Raw genomic sequence first — 21,716 nt, forward strand, 5'->3', positions numbered from 1 at the left:
ATCAGAAGTGAAGTTCCCCGATGGGTATGTTTCAAATCTCTCTAGATGTGTTGAAAAGGGTCAAAAGTTCTCTGGGATGAAGAGTCATGATTGTCATGTCTTTATGCAACGACTACTGCCCTTTGCATTTGCGGAGCTACTTCCAACAAACGTACATGAAGCACTTGCAGGTTCGTAGTGTTTTATATCACAATAATTTTATAACGGTCTAGTTTGCAAAATAATATACGACTAACAATGTGTTTAATTGTTTTTGGAATATAAAAGGCATTGGAGCATTTTTCAGGGATCTGAGCACACGCACTCTTAAAGAAGAAGTTGTAGAACAGCTTCAGGAGAACATTCCCATCTTATTGTGCAACTTGGAGAAGATATTTCCTCCTGGATTTTTTGACGTCATGGAGCATCTAGCTGTCCACCTCCCATATGAAGCATTGCTTCGTGGACCTGTACATTACGGATGGATGTATCAGTATGAGCGAGCCATGAAATATTTGAAGGGAAAAGCAAAGAACCTCGCCAAAGTTGAAGGTTCTATAATTGCTGGAAGTTTGACGGAAGAAGTTTCTCACTTCACATCGTACTACTTTGCGTCAAAAGTACGTACCCGTAGAAGAGCTCCAAGAAGATATGATGATGGTGGAGTTGCGCCAACATATGCAGTTGCTGGTGTTCCAGACATCTTTAGCCAGATTGGACGACTCGGTGGGAAGTCTAAAGAGGTTTGGTGGTCGAGTGAACAAGACGCTCATAGTGCACACACCTATATTCTACTCAATTGCGAGGATCCATTGATGCGTTATTTTGAAAGGTAACATATATGGACACTTCAAAACACATATAATTAATTATATAATTGCAAGAGATTCATTCCTATGAAATGTGATTAATTTTACAGCCTATTTGTTTCTCAAGTCGAAGAAACATTTCCTGGTATATCCACAAGTGACGTAGACAAAAGGAAAGATCAGCACTTCATTAAGTGGTTGCGGAATCAGGTATTATAACTCAAACTATTTTTTCATACATGATTTGTATTTTAATGTTCTCTTTATTTTTGCAGGTTGATTATGACGACGATGCAGATTATCCTAAGTGGTTACACGAAGTAATTCAATCTCCACTTGTAAAGGTCACCACATCACAGATGTATTTCACACGAGGCTACACTTTTCACACATATGAGTATGGTAGACAGCGGGCGACCAGTAACTATGGAATATGTGTGAAAGGGGAAACAGATTTCTACGGGATCTTGACGGAGATTATTGAAGTCGAATTTCCAGGGATACTGAAGCTGAAATGCGTCATCTTCAAATGTGAATGGTTCGACCCCGTCGTCAACAGAGGTGTTCGGTCTAACAAATTTGGTGTAGTTGATGTCAACGGTGGACGTCGGTACAACAAATTCGAGCCTTTCATCTTAGCTTCACAAGCAGACCAAGTTAGCTTCCTTCCATACCCTCGGATGAGAGATTCGGGTATAAATTGGTTAGCAGTGATCAAAGTTACACCTCGAGGACGAATCATCAGTGGAGAAGAACCACCATTGCAAGAAGAACAGATAAATGAAGTCGAGGAACCTGAACAAGAAGTTGATGACATCCTTCTCATTGATCCGCATAATCACGAATACGAAGATCTTACCGATGATGCCACAGACGAAGCTGTAGAAGACGAGTTTAATGAAAATGATGATATTTCTAGTGATGACGAGAATGTCGATGTATCCGATTGATGTATTTGATTTTGTGTAGTTTGTTTTATGAATAAGGTAATGTGAGAGTTTGTTTTATGAATAAGGTAATGTGGGAGTTTGTTTTATGAATAAGAAATTGTGGGAGTTTGTTTTATAAATAAGTAAATGTGGGAATTGTGGTTTGGAATGAAAATAAAGATGGGGTTTGGAATATATGAAGTAGAAGATAAGGAATATGGGTTTTGGGGTTTGGGGTTTCGGATTTTAGGGAATTAAAGGTACTGCTCGTTTCCTCGTAACCTGACGTCGAATGTACGACGTAATCCTCGTTTATTCCACGTAGGACAGAATCGTCGTAAAGACCACGTAATGTAAATTGACGTAAATGCCACGTAAAGTAAATGACGAAGGAGGCACTCGTTTATTCCACGTAGGAAAGAATCGTCGTAAACACCTCGTAAGGTAAATTGACGTAAATACCACGTAAAGTAAATGACGAAGAAGGCACTCTTTAATTCCACGTAGGACGATTTCGTCGTAAACACCTCGTAAGGCCACGAGGACTTTACGACGAAATTAAAAAAGCGGGGCACGCTAATTCCACGTAAGCCAAAATCGTCGTAAAAGAGTCGTAAACTAACGACGATATTACGACGAAAATATTAAAAATACTAAAAAAAAGAAGAGAAGAAAGATGCTTGAATCACATTTGGCGAGACTTACGTAAGTCTCGACCACATGAGTTCCAAATATCTTCTTCTCTTCTTTTTTTTTCCAAATTTTCTAAATTGGTGAAAAGCGGGACTTGCTACTTCCTCATAGTATAAAAACTAGAAAAAAAGAAAAAAAGAAAGATACTGGAATTATATGTGGCGAGACTTAAGTCTCACCCACATAAATTCTAATATCTTCTTTTCTTCTTTTTTTTTTCAAATATTTCTAATTTGAAAAGTATTTTGGTGAGGAGTGTGATTTGAGATAGGGTGTGTTTTGTGAGTTTGTGTGTGTGGTTTGAGAAGGAAAGTTGTGGGTATTTATAGAAAATAAAGGCTCGCTAATTCCTCGTAACTGGTTAACTCGTTAATTCCACGTAACCCTTTTCGTCGTAAAAACGTCGTTAACGAAAACGCGGGCCTTTGTATTTCGTCGCTATTTCGTCGTAACTGAAAACGCGGGCCTCTGTAATTCCTCGTAAGTTTACGAGGAATTTACGAGGACAAGTAATCTTATATATATCCCGAGCGAGCTCGCTCCGTCTTTCCTCTCTACTTCCTCTCCACTTCCTCCCTAATTCGTAGCAATGGTAAGTCTCTCTAATTCCTCTCTAGTTTGATTAGTTTAGGATAGATTAGGTGGTTAGTATAGGGAATTTAGATAGGTTTACGGATCTTATGTTATTTAGTGTTGATTAGGTGGATAATGTTGGGAAGTATATGTTCACGAAAATTTAAAAAATTAAATTTTTTTCTCAGGTTCGAAAAGGTAGACTTACTGCCCATTACAGAGAGATGTTCGGTGAGCCGGGTAGTCGTTTAGACCCGTCGTCTTCTTCAGCTCCCGGTTCTTCGGGTCAGGAGACTGTCCCCGAGACTCAGTACACTCAGAGAGTCATTGGATCTCCTTCTTCTAGTGCACCATCGGTTCTTCACGTGCCTCCCCAGATGCCTCCTCCTCCTCCTGTGCCTCCTACGATGCCGGCACCTCCGATGCCCGCGGGCGAGATTCATCCCGATTTGATGGTGCCTCCGAGTGCTCCTTACTCGCAGTACACCGTAGAGGACATTCTCCGTCTGCCAGGCAGAGAAGGTTTACCAGTCATCGACCCCGACCGACCGGACGGAACTTTATGGTATGTTTCATTATTTTTTTATTCTTTTTAAATTCTTTTATAACTTTAAAAAATAATTTATATTTTAAATTTGTATTTTTCAGGTGGGGGATTGACGGATGTCTTGCATCGGACGTAACCGATACGATAAAAGGTTACTTCTCCATGGCACATCCGAACTGGAAAATGACGCCCCACTACGTCAGAAAGACGTGGTTCAAAATTTACGCTGTAAGTTCTATTAATTAAATATATATCTTTAAATTTTTTTATTATTTATATATATATTTTTTTCTAAAAAACTAATTATAAATTATTTTTTCCAACAGCAAAAATATAATTGGGCCTTGGGGATCACTGAGAGGGTGAGAAAGAAGTTTGAAGCGAAGGCGAAAGTTCGCTTGTTGGACACGGTCTCCAACTGGAAGGGTGACTGGATCGTGAAGGGGTATGAGCGTGGCAAACCCGCTGAGCTCACCACGGATGTCTGGGATGGCCTCATCCGATATTGGCGTCTTCCTGATTCCATTAGAATCGCCCAGTCTTGCTCTAACTCCCGTAACACAGTCGATGAGCACGGGAACGGGCCGATGCTTCACACTACGGGCCAAAAACCCCACGCCGGTGTCCGTTTGGAAATGGTAATTAAAAATTTAATTATATTAAATTTTTAGTATATTTTTATATATATTCTAATTAACAACTTTCTTAAATGTTTTTTTAGGCCAAAGAGACGGGAGAATTCCCGTCTCTTATGCAACTTTACGAGAGGACCCACAAGAACAAGGCGGGCCGATTTATAGATGGCAAGTCCGAGCAAATCTACAACGATTTGGCTGCTCGGGTTGAAGAACGCCAGACCCAGCTGACCCAACAGTCCACCGATGGATTACCCGTCACCTTATCCACACCTGAAGTGGATAAGCTTTACGAGGAGGTAAATTTTCTAAAATTTTAATTTTTTTAAATATTCATTTAATTTAACTTTAAATTTTTACTAACAAAATTTATTTTTTGTTTTTAAGGTTGTCCCTAAAAAAAAGGGACGGACGTTGGGGATTGGTTCCGTCAACGATGTTCCGAGAGCGACATCGTCTTATGTTCAGCGACGGGATGAGGAAGTCTCTCAGCTGCGTAGGGAGTCCGAAGAGCTGCGTAGAGAGTCTACTCAGCTGCGTATAGAGTCTACTCAGCTCCGATCTCGTATGGGTGGACTCGAGGGCTTCTTGGACGTTGTAGCGGCCACAAATCCGGAATGGGCGACTTTGTTGAGGACCATGCGACAACAAAATCCTATCCCAGGCCAGTCACCGACCGACGACTCACATGCCGAGGCGGATGTTCAGGCGAGGAGTGATGAATTCTACGAGGCGATTAATTAACGACCACCCTTAGTTCTTTTTAATTTCGGTTATTGTATTATGAATTCAAAACTTATTTCTATATAAAATATTTTGGTTTTGATTTTTTTAGAATTTTAATTTTATTAATAATTTAAATTATATTTATAATTATATTTATAATTATAATTTTTTATATTTCTATAAAATAATGAAACGAAGTAAATTCGTAGCTAATTTTGCGGCTTCTTTACGTGGAAGCTTAACGTGGTTTTTACGAGGAAACATTTACATGGAAATAACGTGGAAATCTATCAAGGTTTTTACGTTTTCTTTACGTGGAAAGCTCTCAAGGTATTTACGTTAATTTTACGAGTATTTATTTACGTGGGTTTTACGAGGAAAGCTTTTCGTGGTATTTACGAGGAAACTTAGCGACGTCCTTACGTGGAATCTTTACGTGGTCTTTACGACGAAATATCCTCCTTCGCTTTTACGACGAAATTATTTCCTCGCTAACTTACGACGAATTAGCGAGGATATATGCGTTACGACAAACGTATAACGACGAAACGCGTTTCCTCGCTAATTCGTCGTAACACTGCTTTTACGACGAAGTAACGAGGAAAACTGCCCTCGTAAAACTTGTGTTTTCTTGTAGTGCGGCTCTGTTGATCACGAATGACTTTATGGATGATTTTTTTTTTGCAAAAATGCGAATTTTCATATAAAATGACGTGGGATTGTAACTTGGTACAATAAATTTTAGACAGTCTAGAATTAACCTTCGTAAAAAATACTTATGCGATTGTTTCTTCAAATCATGATCTCCTCTTTCCCTTCTTTTTTCTTTATGGAAATTTTCCTCTTTGCCATTAAATTCCTTTGTTTTCTTTGTCACTTTATGCGGGGTGCTGAACTATGTCAATTCAAATGCCAATTTCTTCAGACCTCTTCTAATGATCATCAACTATTGCTTTTTTATATTGAGGGAAACCTAAATCACTCATAAACTTTCAGGATCTTCATTTTTGGAGCGGATAAATGGCTCACCCCTTACTTTCCTTCTTCTGTTGCTAATCTGGTTCAGTCTGATTTTTTTTAATCTGAATTATTCTGTTGGGCTGCAACAAATAAAACTGGGGAGGGCTTTTGTATCCTTTTTCAACTATTTTATCAACAAGAAGAAACAAGAAACAATGTATAGTGTCCGTCAATGCAGACACATCAACAAATTCTTACGTTATTTACTATTTAAATGTTCTTTTATAGTACTAAAGTTCAACTATATATCGATTCTTTTTTTTTAGTCAAGCGAGTTAAAATTCGTCTTTCATTCTATTTTATATAATTTGCTGGAAACATTCTTTTGTTCATTAGGGCTTCTATAATCGGAATAACATGAATTATATAAAGTACAAACATACAATAAACTGTAAAACAAAAAACAAAAACCATACTTATCAATAGTAACACATTTTATCTATGTGTCAGCACACAATTTTCAAAATAAAACATGTAATTAGTTAGTAACATTCATAGAGTTTAATATCCATCTTAACACGGAAATACCTAGCCCCTTGAAATAGATCCGTCACGAATGTGGCGATCCCACGAGCCATGAAGAAATCACCAGTCCCACCAACGACCGATAGATCTCTTGTCGGCTCCATCATCAAGTCTGCGCCCATTATGTTCAATGTGCCTTTGTGTTCCGTTGAGTTAAACACCAAGGTGAAGGAAAACCACGAGTTGAAGTCCGTCTTCATGTCATAGAAATAGAAGCCTTGTGCGCGAGCCACGGGTTCGGAGAGATAGTTCTTGTCCATTGTTATGGGGCCATCAAAGATCACAAACTTACCAAACTTGAAGTTTCCTAATCCCGGAGGGCTCACGATAGCGGCCGAGGTTGCGTTTGCTACGTTGTCGCCATCGTAGAGGATGTCATGGAAGTAGAAAGAGAAATGTTTGCATGGTTTTCTCTGATCCAATGTTTTACGGAACGAATAAACGGTATCGGAAAAGAGTAGAACTAATAAGAAGAATGAGAAGAGGGCTTTGAAGAGTTGTTTCTCTACAAGAGATGCCATAATTAGCTAGAGACGAGTAGTGAGGATATGTAAAATGAAGATCTTCTAAACCCATTTATATAGAAGTGTTATTCACTTGATTTAATTAAGAGAATTTATTTGGATAAATGAGAAAAATTTAAAAGCTTTATGGGTCTTCTAAATGGGTTGTTGATGTTTTCTCAAATTATATTTTAAATCAAAATTAGCGTAAGGAAGTAAACCGGGGTTGGTGACAAGTTAATTTCACTTTCTTCAAAGATTTAATGATTAATACTATTAAACCGTTTGGTGATCACTGTTGGGTCCAATCTATTAAGCATAAAGTCGAGGCTGATAAGACATAAATTGACATAGAAAAAGAATGTGTTAAGCGAAAATTGAAAAAGGACAGTTATTGGAAGAGAAAGTATTTAGGAACATTGCCTTAGTAGTTAGTATTACGATTTACGAACGCCCATCACTCATGTGCGGTCCAGTGGTTAAAGTATAGGTGACTTGTCAAATAAATCACCAAACCTAGGCACGTTCAAGCTTTTTTCAACAATTTTTTTTTGAACAAATCAGATAGCGGTTTCGTCAAACAAAACTATCGGTTTAGAATACACATAAAATATTTTTATATATTTTTTATACTAACTTGTTTTTTTTGTTATTTGCGCATTCTAATTTTTCTATTACTATTTTTCAAAATCCAGTTTTGTAGTATCTTGAAGTCTAATCTTAGTATCTTGAACATTCCTATTAGGATATTGTTTGATTCATTTAGTTATAAGAAAATATAAAGATATGAAAATAAAACTCCACCCGACATACAATAGTATTGTGGTTGGGCTGTAACACGACTCTACTCATACCAAACATGCGAAAATCAAGAGAATAGAATGTATAATTGATTGGTTTATACATTCTAGAACCTAACGTTTATGGATTGCTTGTTTGGTTGAACGATAGCTTTTTCAAAGAGAATTTCATAGTTTCGAACAAAACTAATTGATCTCAGATTTTAGATACGTATATAAACTAAAGAACAACAATATTTTTGTTACCGAAAACTTTTTTTTATTACTTAAAATCACGAACCAAACTTGTATTGTTGACAGGAAAAGGATCAGGTTTGTATATCTAACTTATTTTATATGATTATTGTGTGTTTCAGGATAAATTAGTTAATACATGGCCATCTCATGGAGAGTAATTATTCCCTCTCTCGCTTTACTTTCGGTGTAAGACAAACGTACAAAAGAAACATCCGAGAAACTTCCAAACAATTAATTTCAACATACCAGAAAATAAAACTTTCAATCAATTAAGAAATCGTATTTTCTAATATTTATTTTAAAAACTAGAATAAGAGTCAATACTATTGTCACTAACTCCTTTTCCTAACACGTGAAATAAAAGCACAAATGGCAAAAAGTCAAACAAGAGGATTTTTTCTTTAAAACAGTTCAAAGGGGTTTAGTTGCCTAACTGCTCTTTTGTCCCTTAATGATTTAAAAGTAGACCCATGTCGAAAGTAGACGGCTTTTGGTTCATGAAAAACAACTTCAGTTCTAACTTCGTTAAATTTTAAAGCTACGAAGAATTAGCGTAGTGTCTGAAACTCTTGGATTACCTAAATTAAATTAAGGGATCGCAAACTTGATTTATTTTGGGGGGAGTTCTACTTTCCTGAAGAAAATTAATTTAATAAAGATGTACGGTCTGCGGGATTAGAACTTCATATTCATTAAGTCTATAAGTCAGATTTTTGTAGATTGTGTGACATAAGGATCATGATGTATTGTAAACGAGATTGTATTAACATGACGACCTTTCATGATTTCATTTTCTCTCGTCATCCGCCAATTATCTAGACGAGACTAAATAAATATTAAACTTAGCATCAAATGATATCGAATTGGCACATGAACTGATGACCAAATAAAAAAATGCCATCTGAATGTAAATTGCTTAGATGTTTTACTAATAACAATCATGTTCAAAACGTTGACTAATAATGGGCTTTGTAATACTTCCACTTTGCTAATCTAATCCATATAGAGATCAAATGAATTTTTTAACACAGAAAGCATACATTCACATTTAATATTTTACATTATGAAACAGATGTTATTACACAAGCCAATTCTTTTGACCTTTCAAATCTTGGAATCACAAAGATAATCCCTTAAGGACTCTTGGAATCCTCAACCGGCAACACTCCTTTCGTGGTGCTCTTCAGAACTCCCACCGCCGGAGAATCACAACTTGCTACATATTGTTGCACCACCAACACCGACGCTGACGTGGAAACACTTTCACTTGAAGTTAACAAATTCCCGACAGGCCCAAGCTCCGGCGTGTCGCTTCTTCCCACGTTTAACCCCGACGCCACCGAACCTTCGGGTGACTTCCCCACCAAGAAAAGATTGCTTCTTGAATATTCTTTTATAACCTCGCAAATTTCATCGTGGCATCTCACGATTTTATCTTCGTAAATGATCTTAGATTCGATGTCTGAATCAGAACGAGAGCTTTCTTGTTCTTTAACCTTTGCTTTAAGTTCGGCTATAGCTTCTATATCAGTCAACTTAGTTTCTCCTGAACATGAACCGGCTTGATCTTCGGTTATCTCCAGCTTCACATTTTCCGGTTTAAATTCTTCACTAGGAATAAACCGAATCACGGTTAGGCTAATACCAGGATGTTCCGCCATACGAACCGCAAACGCTAACGCCTCGCGATCATCATTCCCTCCAAAAAACAAAACCGTTATCACCAACGTGAAATCACTGGACGCGACTCGTGTCGTACCACCAAGGCCACGATCAACAAGAATCGCGACAGAACATGGAGCTTCCTCCATAACCTTCTTGTTAATCAAACGGTAGTCGTTCCTTGTCGTCTCCCACGTTCTGTCAAGCCTAACGTGCTTATGAAACGGAAGAATCACCATAGCGGTGCGTTTGCTTTCAGCGCTTCGGCATATATCTTCATGTATAGTCGCCATAGCTGAGATTGCTGTCATTGGACGCACTGAGACACGGCTGAGTCTCTGGAAAGCCTCGAATGCGACCACCACCATGTCGGAAGAGTTACCGGTTTTGTCCTTGTTCCAGAAAGGAAGACCGTTTCTTCTGACCTTGTGTGCCATTAGAATAGCTGATGATCTCTCCGAGAGCTCCATGAGATGCATGGCGTAGACTGATAGACTTTCTTTACGGTTCGTGCCTCGTGATGCTTCTATGAGGTTGACTATCGTGGGAATGTTCATTATACTCTGGAAACAGAACATAAGACAAAGCGGTTTGTTCGACTGGTTTGTGTCCTCGACCGTTCGGTTATTGTACTCCCCTTTGGTTAAGGATTTGCCCGGTTTATAAACTGCTAAGACTAGAGGAGTCGTCATGAACGTGGTGACTATAGCCATTAGAACCATTATAGCAAAAACTTGATCGTTCAAAACCTGCGAGAAACATCAAACTCAGGTAAATGCATAGTAAAAAATCAATAAATTAATATTCGATAAACTAATAAACATGATAAATTTATAAAGTCTACGTTCGATTACAATCTCAATATTATTAATTTATAGATTTGAATGTTGATATATACTCATAAGTGAAACCTGTGGACTTACCCCTCTGTCTCTACCAATGTTGAGGACAATGAGCTCAACAAGACCTTTCGTGTTCATCAAGAAACCTAGTGCTAATGACTCGTCAAGGGGAACTTTGCAGTAAAGAGAAACCACCACCGTGCCGACGATCTTACCAAAACAAGCATTGAATATAACCAAAACCAACAGTCCCCAAGACTGAGCTCCTTGTATGGTCGCAACATCAGTCTTCAAACCGCTTGAGACGAAGTAAAGCGGCAAGAAAAGGCCTGACACGAGATCCTCAACTTTCTCAACCAAAGAACTCGCGAAATGACCTTCTTTAGGAAAGATAACACCGATCACAAACGCACCGAACAGCGCGTGAATCCCAATAAGATCCGTCACGAAGCTAGCAGCAAGAACAACCCCTAACGTGAGACAAACGTAATGTTCTTTAACCGGTTCCCCTTCAGGACAACGTTTCGCAAGCCACTGCATCCCTGGCTGCACGGCAAAGATACAGAACAGGACAAAACCGCAACCGGCAAGAAACACCCATAGAGATGTTAAAGGAGAGCTCCCGTCGCCGGAGAGAGCCACCGCTAGAGCAAGTAGGATCCAAGCTGCCACGTCATTAACCGCAGCGGCAGACAAAGCAATCTTTCCAATATCAGTTGTCAGAAGCTTGATCTCAGCGAGAATACGAGCCAAAACGGGGAACGCTGTGATGGAGAGAGCAACGCCCATGAAGACAAGGAAAGGAGCTTTGCTAACACCATCGGCAATGGAGCTACGGAGAGCAAACGAAGTTCCGATTCCGAAGATGAAAGGGAGAGTGATTCCAGCTAGAGCGATGGAGAGAGCTTTCTTTCCTGTTCGCTTGAGGGATTTGGGATCAAGCTCGAGACCAACGAGGAAGAGGAAGAAGAGGAGTCCTAGGTTTGCAAGTGTGTCTAACACCGTTAGACTCTTTGCTGGAAAAACAGTGCTGAGAAACTTTGAGCTCTTCCCAAGAGCTGATGGTCCAAGTAATATTCCACCCTAAAACCCCAATCACAACATGACAAAACATAAATTTTCATTGTATTTCCAAAAACATTTACAGTTGTGTATCACTACTATTTGCCAGGTAACTATAAGAAAAGTATGTATATTTATAATCAACCTTCTTGAAAATTTATGAAAATATATCTTCCAACGTTAATAGAACGTTTGGAAGTATAAACAAAACAAATATATGGATATTACAAAACACAAACTTAAAAGGAATTACGCTATATTTTCAACAAAAAAAAAATATAGGCACAATTGTGTATTTACCTATTTGCCAGTTAATCATAAGAAAAGTTGCATTTATGAATAATCAATATTAATGAATCGAAAAGAAAATATTATTGAAAGCATCTCTTCCCGCATTAACAGGAACGTGTGCAAGTATAACTATAAATATAATAATGTATGTAATATATACACTCAAAGCTTTGTGACAGCAAATTTAGTGGACGAAAATGAATATTCTGATGAAAATTCCTCGGAATATACGTCATTAATATCTTTGACGACTAACTAAAGCGTATGATTGGTGCAGTCATTTAACAATAATGATTTGACTTTTGATAAGAACCAAAAGAATAAAGAAACGTTACCACTATCTCGGCGATGACACGTGGTTGCCGGAGAGGACGGAGGAGGAAAGCAAGAGCACGAGTAAGAAAAAGAACGATGCAGATCTGAAGTATCAGAAGAGGCAACGCGTAATGCAGAGGATTCTCTCCCTGAAAGACTCCATTAGAGGTTGCTTTCATTGGTCCTGGACATGTTGTATCGTTTGTTCCCATACTTTTTTTGTTTTGACAAATTTTTGTAATTATATGGGAGTGAGAGAGATGGAGTATATGGCCTTTACTAGGGTTCTTTATATAGCCTCTAGTCTAGAGAAATACTGATAATACCCCCTGACTGCGCGGGAATTATTTCTTCTTTCTTTTATATAGAAAACATTATCTGAACGCTAGGGTTGGCATCTAATTAAAGAAGAAAACAAATAAATTCATTCGACTTCTTTGTAATCAGGTCTAAAAGGTATTTCTCTCCTATCGTTCCAAAAGTGAAGTAACCTTTCTGTCGACGTAAGGTTGACCAAAAGCTTCTTGGTCGAGTTTTATTTTACATGATGTTAGAACATCTCTATGCTTTAAAAGATACTCTATAACTTCAAATATAAAGTTTTTTGCTCTTTAAAAAGAAATTTCAAAACTTCAAAGAAGAATGAAACTTTATATTTGAAGTTTCAATACTCAAAACTTCAAATTGAAGTTTCATATTTGTATTTGTATTTTGGTTCCTACAATCACACATCATCTTTATGATTCATAAATATTTTCTTATTTATTGTTTTAATCCTTAAAAAAATTATATCTCATATATATTTTAATTTTTGCTTATAGATTTTAAATTTTACACATAAAATTAGATATAACTTTAAAATATTTTAAATTAGATTTAGACAACAATAATATACAAAAGAAACTTAATATATATTTTTTTGAAAATTACATGAAGACATAACTATTACACAAATTTAAATATTATAACAACATTAATAGTCAGGTAAGTTTATCTAGAACCTTCAAAATTTTCAAATATTGTCCAAATTTTTTTGTTATATTGAAGATGGTTGTTGTTGTTGTTTTTGATGTCTTTTCCGTATCATTCTTTATTGTTCATATCAAATATATTCATGAGTATTAATATCATCAAAAAGAAATTAGTCTTTTAGCAATATTTTATGTTTCTCTTTTACTTTCTTGTTCCGATTTTATGTATTTACAAGTCTCAATATCACCCGATTTCAACAACTTTTATCTCGCAATCTACAAAGTAAAAATGAGAGAGCCATTTTTATTTTGAAGTGCACTAATATATCATATATGCATTATGAAAATCATTTTATGGAATAATATGGTATTTTGTTTGAAATTTAATATTAATTAAGTTATTTTTATTTAAATTTTTATAGAATAATTTATTTATTAATATTATTGTAATATGTTTATATATGTGCTAGTTATTTACAAAATTTTTATGAATTCAAATTAGTTGTGACAAATATAAAGTCCATATTATAAAATACAAATAGTTTTAAAATTGAGTTCGAAGTTTTATTTTTGGTGAAAAACACCTTTAAACTTTAAATATACAATTTTAGAAACTTCAAAATAGAGTTTTTTTTTAGAAATGCTCTTAAGCACATAAGTAATACCGTATATCTCGTACATACACACCAATTATATATGAGTAAACTCTCAGAATATAACACCGACTACCATATTTATATCTCAACCGATGTAAATTAAATGTAATTTATTGAGGTTGATGTATGTAGAACAAATGAATGATTCGTATGGGGTTATTATTTTGGGATCCATTTATGTCTCAAGCCTTTACGGGTAGTTCAACCCGTCAAATGGGGTTCTTATTTTGGAATCGGTGTGCCGGGTTGAACGTCTTCATATTGTATGTTTATGTTTTTTTTATACTTCTAAGGTGAGCTGTTTGAATGCTTATGTTTTCTTCGTACTTGAAACTGAAACAGCTCACCTTAACATGTTCCTTAGTATAAAAACCTCTTTAGTTTGACCTATTTGGCTTGAAATCAATTCAATTTTGGAACGGAAAATATGTTTTGGCTCAACTTGAAAACCCTATACTATTGTAAGATTGATTCAAGACAAAAGCTACTAGTCTAAAAATACATTGCGGTTCAAAATGAACAAAAAGTTAATAAACATGTATGCGATAGTCATCAAGAATAATGGTATGGTTATTTTTCTGCATTATTTAGCACCCAAAAATCTATCATATTCGTTATAATCCCGGTACTATAGAAATTGTCAATGGTGCAATAGTATATATTCCTGTTTGTTTTGACAAAGAAACTTTGTTATAATATTAACGGAACATATTATCCGTTCAACTAAATAAATTCAACGATACTTGGAATGTCAGATTGCAAATTCAGAGTATTATCGTTTGATAAGTTAATGTCAATGCTAGGTTGATTGAAAACATAAAGAAATATTTGGTTGGTTCATGGATCACTTAGAAAAATTAATTGTAACGTAAATAATGATACTGATTGATAAACTATATTGTTAATACTAATGTTTAAAATTGTATACACATATTATCGTAGATCTTTAACGTTAAAACCCCTCAACTAAGCTTGTTTTGGGTAAAAACCTTCAAACAAAGTATTAAACAAAAAATCCCTAAACTAATTTTATTTAATGAATTAAACTCACTAGGTCATAATTATCATTGCTATCGGTAAATCTTTAGTTTAGGGGTTTCTACATTAAGTAAACATAGTTGAGGAGTTTTACCATTAATTTTTTTTTTAAAAATCAAATTTAATAATATTATCTAAAAATTAGTAACTTAAAAATTATCTAAAGATTTACATGTACTAAATTACTAAGAGATTAAAAATGTAAAAACCCCAGAAAATATAATAAAAATTATCTAAAGATTTATATATTATTACATTTTAATAGATAAGATATCATTTTTATTATATTTTTTTGTTTTTTACATTTTTAATCTCTTAGTAATTTTATTACATGTAAATCTTAATATAATTATTATTATATTTTCTGTATTTTTACATTTAATTTAGATGTTAAAAACACATCAAACTCATATATTTACAAAAAACAACATTTTAAAATGCTAATTTTGAAAATTTAAGTTACTAATTTTTAGATAATATTATATTTTTTTAAAAAAATTTTAATGGTAAAACTCCTCAACTATGTATATTTAATGTAGAAACCCCTAAACTAAAGATTTACCGATAGTAATGGTAATTATGATCTTATAGGGTTTAATTCATCAAATAAAATTGATTTGGAGTTTTTTCGTTAAATACTTAGTTTGAGGGTTTTTACATAAAATAAACTTAATTGAGGGGGTTAACGTTAAAAATCATATTATCAGTAACTTTGAGTTGTCCAAAAGTTTGGGATATTCAATAATTTTTAACTATGACTCATTTGAATATGTAAGAAATAATAATCAGCAATCGATTAAAGTATGTTTAGATGCTTGATGTATAGTAAATTAAGGCATATACAAATTAAGTAATGTGTGTTTAGTGTATAAAATAGAAAAATCGTGGTACCATAGTATGTTTAGTGTATAGAATAGAAGAATCGTGGTACGGTGGTACCGTACTCTCATCGAATGTGCACTGTGCAGTAGACACCTGTATGTATCAAGTCTGTCATGTTAAAGTGGTAAGCCAGTCAAGTTTATCTATTTTCTTATTACAATAAGAAATAACTATAATCAAATCAAAAAATTACGAGCCGGCAATATATATATATATACATATATATTTTAAACAAAATATGGAGTTTCAACATGTGTGAAAAATAAATACCAATGATTATACATGGACATATAAGACCATGATTATCTTCATTCTCTTGACTGAGATTTTTAGCTTCGGTTAAAAGACGGTTCTTAGTTTTTCCTTTTTAACTAAAAATAGCTAAGAACTGCCTCTTAAATAAATTATATAACAGTTGTCTCTTAACCGAAAAATATAAAAAAAATTTTAAAATGTCAAATCATGAACTAAAAGACCGGAGTTAATCATATCCTAACGTTTTCGGACATGATAAAGGTTCGTTTCATTCATCATTAGAACTTTTAATTAATACAGAGAACTAGAACTAAGATACTATCCGGGAATACATTTTAAATTTTTTTAAATCGACAAAATATTATTGCAAATGTTAGGCTTTGTATTTTGATAATGTGGGTTTTGGCTGCACATTTATTTTTGACAAATAACTTTATTATGTTAATAATTTGAGTTTTCGTATAGTACTTTATTTTTATTGTGACATGTTGTTTTGCTCACTAAAGAATTTGTTATACAGAATAAACCAACATATTTTATTTCATTCTTCTTAAAACGCTGTTAGATATTTATAGGAAAATTAAATGTAAATAATATTATAGGGTTCAATAGCTAAAACAATAATATTTTGTTTACTTTTTGACAATTTTAAATTTCAAAGAGTAGATTTGGAAGAATATATTTCAGAAAATTATATTATATTTAATAGGTTAGATTTTTGATTGATTAAGATAAAATACGTAATAAGACATATTAATAATCTAGAATTAGTCCAACATAAACTCTTGTATAGTATATAAAAATAGGATTTTAAATTAATAAAATAGATAAGTAGTTATTAGTCATATAAATCGCTTTCTTCCGACAAAGTCAACTAATACCTTGATGATAATACCTTAGGAAGACTTACTATTCAAGGTATTAAACTAAATCAGAATTCGTTTCAACTTTCAGCTTTAAATTTCAATAAGATAACCCAATGGATAATATAGCATAATTCAATTAGTGGTTCAAATTGTCGGAAGAGAAAGTAAATATAGTTCATTTTAGTGGTTCACTTCTTGTTCGCTTTGGACTTATATCATCAACTCTCTTTTGCAGAATTTATCTCTTTTGTCTGTAATTACACGCATGAGCACAATCTTGAGTTTTGCAACGAAAACAAACACCGGAGACTTTTAAGTAGATTAGAAACCGATGACGTGTTTATCAATCATTATTATATTTATACGTTAAAGAATGAATATGAACAAAGAAAAATATATGAGCCGTCATAGTGAGCATACAACAGACATAGACTTTCTTCCAAGCAATGTTGTGCAATCATGTATAACGTAGTTTATTACTAATGTCTATTTTTGTATTTCAACTTGTCCAACCTTATCCTACATATACGACGAGATGCACATAGCTTAGATTGCGGGTTCAATTGGTGTTTAGTAGAGTAGTAACAAACTAGGTGTTTTGCCCGCGATGCGGTTTAAACATTTTTCATAAATTTTTAAAAAGTTTTTTGTACACTATATTCATTATACTAAAATAAATCTTAAAATAACTCAATATTCTATTTTTAATTATATAATTAAAAAGATTTCTTTGATTAATATTTAATTATATAATTTATCTTTTTAAAAAAATTTATTAAAAGACTTTTTCAGATAGCAATACAATATATATAGAAATTATTATTTTTTAAATTATATTTTTAGTTTTTGGATAACTCAGTATTTTATTTTTAATTATATAGTTAATAATTTTATTTGATTAATATTTGGTTATATAATTTATGTTTTTAAATTTTCACTAAAAGAGTTTTTTAGATAACAATACAATATATATATATATATATATATATATATATATATATATATATAAATTATCTCTTTTCTTAAAATTATATTTTCAGATTTTGGATAAATCTTACTATTATTAATTGAATCAATTATCTAATCAATTTTAAATTATATTTTCAGATTATCTAATAAAATAAATTAAAATTTCGTTTTATTTTTTAATTTATTTATACATTTTATTCATTAAGGGTATAAACGATATTAACCACTCTAACTTTTAACACCTTTTACTAAAAGAGTTTTTCAGATAACAATACAATATATATATATATATATATATTATCTTTTTTTTTAAATTATATTTTTAGTTTTTGGATAACCCAATAGTCTATTTTTAGTTATATAGTTAATAATTTTATTTGATTAATACTTGGTTATATAATTTATGTTTTTAAATTTTCACTAAAATACTTTTCAGATAACAATATAATATATATATAAATTTATCTCTTTTAAAATTAATATATATTTTCAGATTTTGGATAATTCTTAATATTATTAATTTGAATCAATTATCTAATAAAATAAATTAAAATTTTGTTTTATTTTTTAATTTATTTATACATTTTATTCATTAAGAGTATAAACGATATTAATCATTCTAACTTCTAAAATGTAAGGTAAAAGAAAATAGATAGGAGAATAAAGTTTTACTAGGAAAAGAAAGAGAGTTACTTCGTAGTTTGTGTTTCTCATAAATTATTATAAAAAGAAATAAAAATGATCGGATATTTTAATTTATATAAACTCAACCCAGTAGTTTTTCATACGAGATTTTTTTTTAAAACAATCAGATTAGGTTTTTCAAAATTGTGAGGGATTTAAATAATTTATTAATATTATTTTATTATATTAAAGTTTGGAGAAACCTACAAAATAATTTCAATACGGATAATTTTATATTAAATTTTAATGTATAAAAATATTAAACCCAAACCATCTTTAAATTTTTTGGTTTTTAAGAAGAAAAGAAAATAATTAATTAACACTTGCTGACAAAAACATATTAATTAACACTCGCATATTTTACGGCTCATTAAGTTGTTAAAAGGCCTGACATGTAAAGAGATTATTGGGTTTCACTAGGCCCATGTTATTGTGGGAAATCATATCTGAATCTCTCTCCTTATGTATATGAATGTCGTCAACATGATCTAAAACGCTCCTCCATACTCAAAATCTCAGATCATATCGTCTTCTCTTTCTCTCCCTCCCATCTCGCAAAACCCACGGTACGTCTCTCTCCTTCCCTTCATTTTTGGGTATTTCATTTTATGTTAAAGATACAATGATGAACTTAGTCAAGAGTGTACAATAGGATCATGATTGGATTATTTCGCATTTCAACTAGTTTGTAAGATTTTGGGGAATCGTAGATCTCATTTTGATTCCGATTGCTGAATTGCGATTCTGATTATACAGATTGTGATCTCAAAGAAAAGGCGTAGACTTTATTTGAAAGTTGACTTCTTTGTTGAAATCAAAAACAGATCTTAAGATGGAATCCAGTGGCAATCATGGAGGGATCCAGCAACTGCTTGCTGCTGAACAAGAAGCTCAGCAAATCGTCAATGCCGCTAGGACCGGTAAATTTACAAATGCTCTCTTATTGGTTTTACCTTTTATTACATAGTTTGTAATAATAATGTCTTTGGTTGACAATATTCGAGACAATGATCAATGAGATTTTGACATATGTTTTTTGGTTTTGTTCAGCGAAAATGGCAAGGCTGAAGCAAGCCAAGGAAGAGGCTGAGACCGAGATTGCTGATCACAAAACCACTACGGAGCATTCTTTCCAGAGGAAGCTCGAAGAGGTCAGATTACATTTTATAAATTTGAATTCTTTTTTTTTTTGAATATACAACAAACACTTGTTATTGATGAGAAAACTTGTCTTCAACAGACCAGTGGAGATTCAGGTGCAAACGTGAAGAGGCTTGAGCAAGAGACTGATGAGAAGATCGAGCAGTTGAAGAACGAAGCTTCCAGGATTTCCAGAGATGTTGTGGACATGCTTCTCAAACATGTCACCACTGTCAACAACTGAGATATATATACCATCCGTCTTTGAGATGGTGTCGAGTGTTATTTTTGAGTGGAATTATTCATCATTCGTTTCTTTTATGGATTCCATGTTTCAACTGTTGCTTTTGATTTTGAACTTCAGCCTTCAGAGTTGCTGTATTCATCTCTCTGAAGACGTACAGAATACAGATCTTTTGTGTATTGTAATAAATTTCAGAACAAAAGGAAACCAATGATTTTTTTTTTGTTTTGATCATGAAGGTTGTTACAATGAAATTCTAAATAAGATAAAGAGGGTCCCGTGAATAAATCTGAGCATGAAATATTTATATCTTGCCTTAGTCATTTGTGTTAGTTAAACAAACCGAAGAAGTAAAGAGAAGATTCAACAAGGGTGAATAATACTATCGTCTAAGCCATTTGACTAATGGTAAATGATATGGGTAAACGACTTCAAAAATGAAGAAAACGCGGTGAAAGTTGATGATGTGGGTTGATTAACTATAAGATGGAACGTTTGTTCATTAATATTTCAACCAATAACAGTGGATTTTGTAACAGAGATATGAACTGAATAGCATATGATTTGTTATATTTAAACCATATCCTAGCCAAAGTATAGAGACGTATAGGTAGGTATGAAGATTTTTTTTTTTTTTTTGATCAAAGGTATGAAGATTATTAACCCAAAAACTGTAGGTGAGAAAAAAGGAGATCTCTCAAAAAGTCTTCAAAATGGTCTAAATTAAAATATATAAATAAATTACATTATTAGTATTTTAAAACTATGAAAATTTATTTTAAGAAAATCGCTTAAGATATTTGAGAATGAAAAATGATTTTGAAATACTTATAATAAAATCTAAATATTTAAATATATTTATATACTATGTTGAAAAATCTTTGGGAAATGCTATGAACCTCTACACACTAAACAACTGCCAGTTTTCTACATTATCTTGGTTTGTGTCCAATTCCACGTACCAATGAAGTAAAGAAAATTTATATAGCTGATTTCATTTATATTTTCCAACAAAATTAATATAGAAAGTACAAGATTTGTAGCTTATAAAAGACCCATCACTGCTTTTGCATACTTGTATCCATTGTGTATTTCCTTGCATCCATCAATAAATTTTATGTTACGCCTCTCTATTATTTCTCTCTACATCACACTGTCTTATGTTCAAGCTCTACTTCTCAGCAATTCTCTCCACCCAATACATGCATACATACCATCATCGTATCGCTCTAATTTTTCTATCAATCTTGTATCCTTCCACAAATTATCTTATGTCTCCCATTTTAAATCCTACATAGATCCACACATACGAATTATTCTTGTCTGAAGATCCATCCATTTACGATTGCTTTAACTTTTACATGAGATCTAGGGCTTCTTTATTTTTCTTCAAATCTTGCTGCATATATTTCAAGATCATGCTTTTCGGCTTGCTAGGGTTCTAGATCCATGGATATATAGCGTACATACATACACGCACTAATTCATACCTGTAGTTTGTACGGAGAACATCATAAAATATCACTGTTTGGAATTAATCGTGTAGGAAATATAGATAGGTAGGGAGCTTCCTTTAGTCCATTCACAGATCATGATATGATCCAATTAGCTTCCGACTCATTCATCCAAATACCGAGTCACGAAAATTTCAACTTAGACTCGTTAAATGAATGAATGATGCGGTAAACAAATTGGATCATTGATTCTCTCTGATTGGACTGAAGGGAGCTCCCTCCTTTCATTTTTCTAAAATTCTAGTCCAGTCTTGAATTCCCATTCGTCCCTCCCTGTATAAAAAAAAACAATTCGTTTTAAAATATAGTCGCAGAGACATAACTGTTCTTATGTGTATGTCTGGTAGTG

General features: G+C 33.3%; 3 protein-coding genes across 4 annotated transcripts; 1 reads left to right on the plus strand and 2 right to left on the minus strand.

Annotated features, from left to right (window-relative positions):
* Window positions 1-6,255: 6,255 nt before the first annotated feature.
* LOC106443729 (dirigent protein 6) lies at window positions 6,256-7,033 on the minus strand. The gene has a single exon (XM_013885281.3). The coding sequence runs from the start codon at window positions 6,955-6,957 to the stop codon at window positions 6,394-6,396; it is 564 nt and encodes a 187-aa protein (XP_013740735.2). The 5' UTR covers window positions 6,958-7,033; the 3' UTR covers window positions 6,256-6,393.
* A 242-nt stretch (window positions 7,034-7,275) lies between these two features.
* LOC106443728 (cation/H(+) antiporter 17-like) lies at window positions 7,276-13,005 on the minus strand. The gene is made up of 3 exons (XM_013885280.3): window positions 12,169-13,005; window positions 10,562-11,563; window positions 7,276-10,387 (listed from the first exon to the last, which is right to left on the minus strand). The coding sequence occupies exons 1-3, from the start codon at window positions 12,358-12,360 to the stop codon at window positions 9,110-9,112; spliced, it is 2,472 nt and encodes an 823-aa protein (XP_013740734.1). The 5' UTR covers window positions 12,361-13,005; the 3' UTR covers window positions 7,276-9,109.
* A 5,863-nt stretch (window positions 13,006-18,868) lies between these two features.
* Window positions 18,869-20,087, plus strand: LOC125574811 (V-type proton ATPase subunit G2-like). Of its 2 annotated transcripts, none has more exons than XM_048763031.1 (4): window positions 18,869-19,035; window positions 19,294-19,389; window positions 19,520-19,620; window positions 19,710-20,087. In XM_048763031.1, the coding sequence occupies exons 2-4, from the start codon at window positions 19,302-19,304 to the stop codon at window positions 19,851-19,853; spliced, it is 333 nt and encodes a 110-aa protein (XP_048618988.1). In that variant the 5' UTR covers window positions 18,869-19,035; window positions 19,294-19,301; the 3' UTR covers window positions 19,854-20,087. The 2 variants fall into 2 exon arrangements, with proteins under 2 accessions (XP_048618988.1, XP_048618994.1); XM_048763037.1 differs by having other exon boundaries at window positions 18,946-19,035; window positions 19,226-19,389.
* The last annotated feature ends 1,629 nt before the right edge of the window (window positions 20,088-21,716 follow it).

The sequence above is a fragment of the Brassica napus genome, chromosome A3 (assembly GCF_020379485.1).
Source record: "Brassica napus cultivar Da-Ae chromosome A3, Da-Ae, whole genome shotgun sequence".
Taxonomy (NCBI): domain Eukaryota; kingdom Viridiplantae; phylum Streptophyta; class Magnoliopsida; order Brassicales; family Brassicaceae; genus Brassica; species Brassica napus.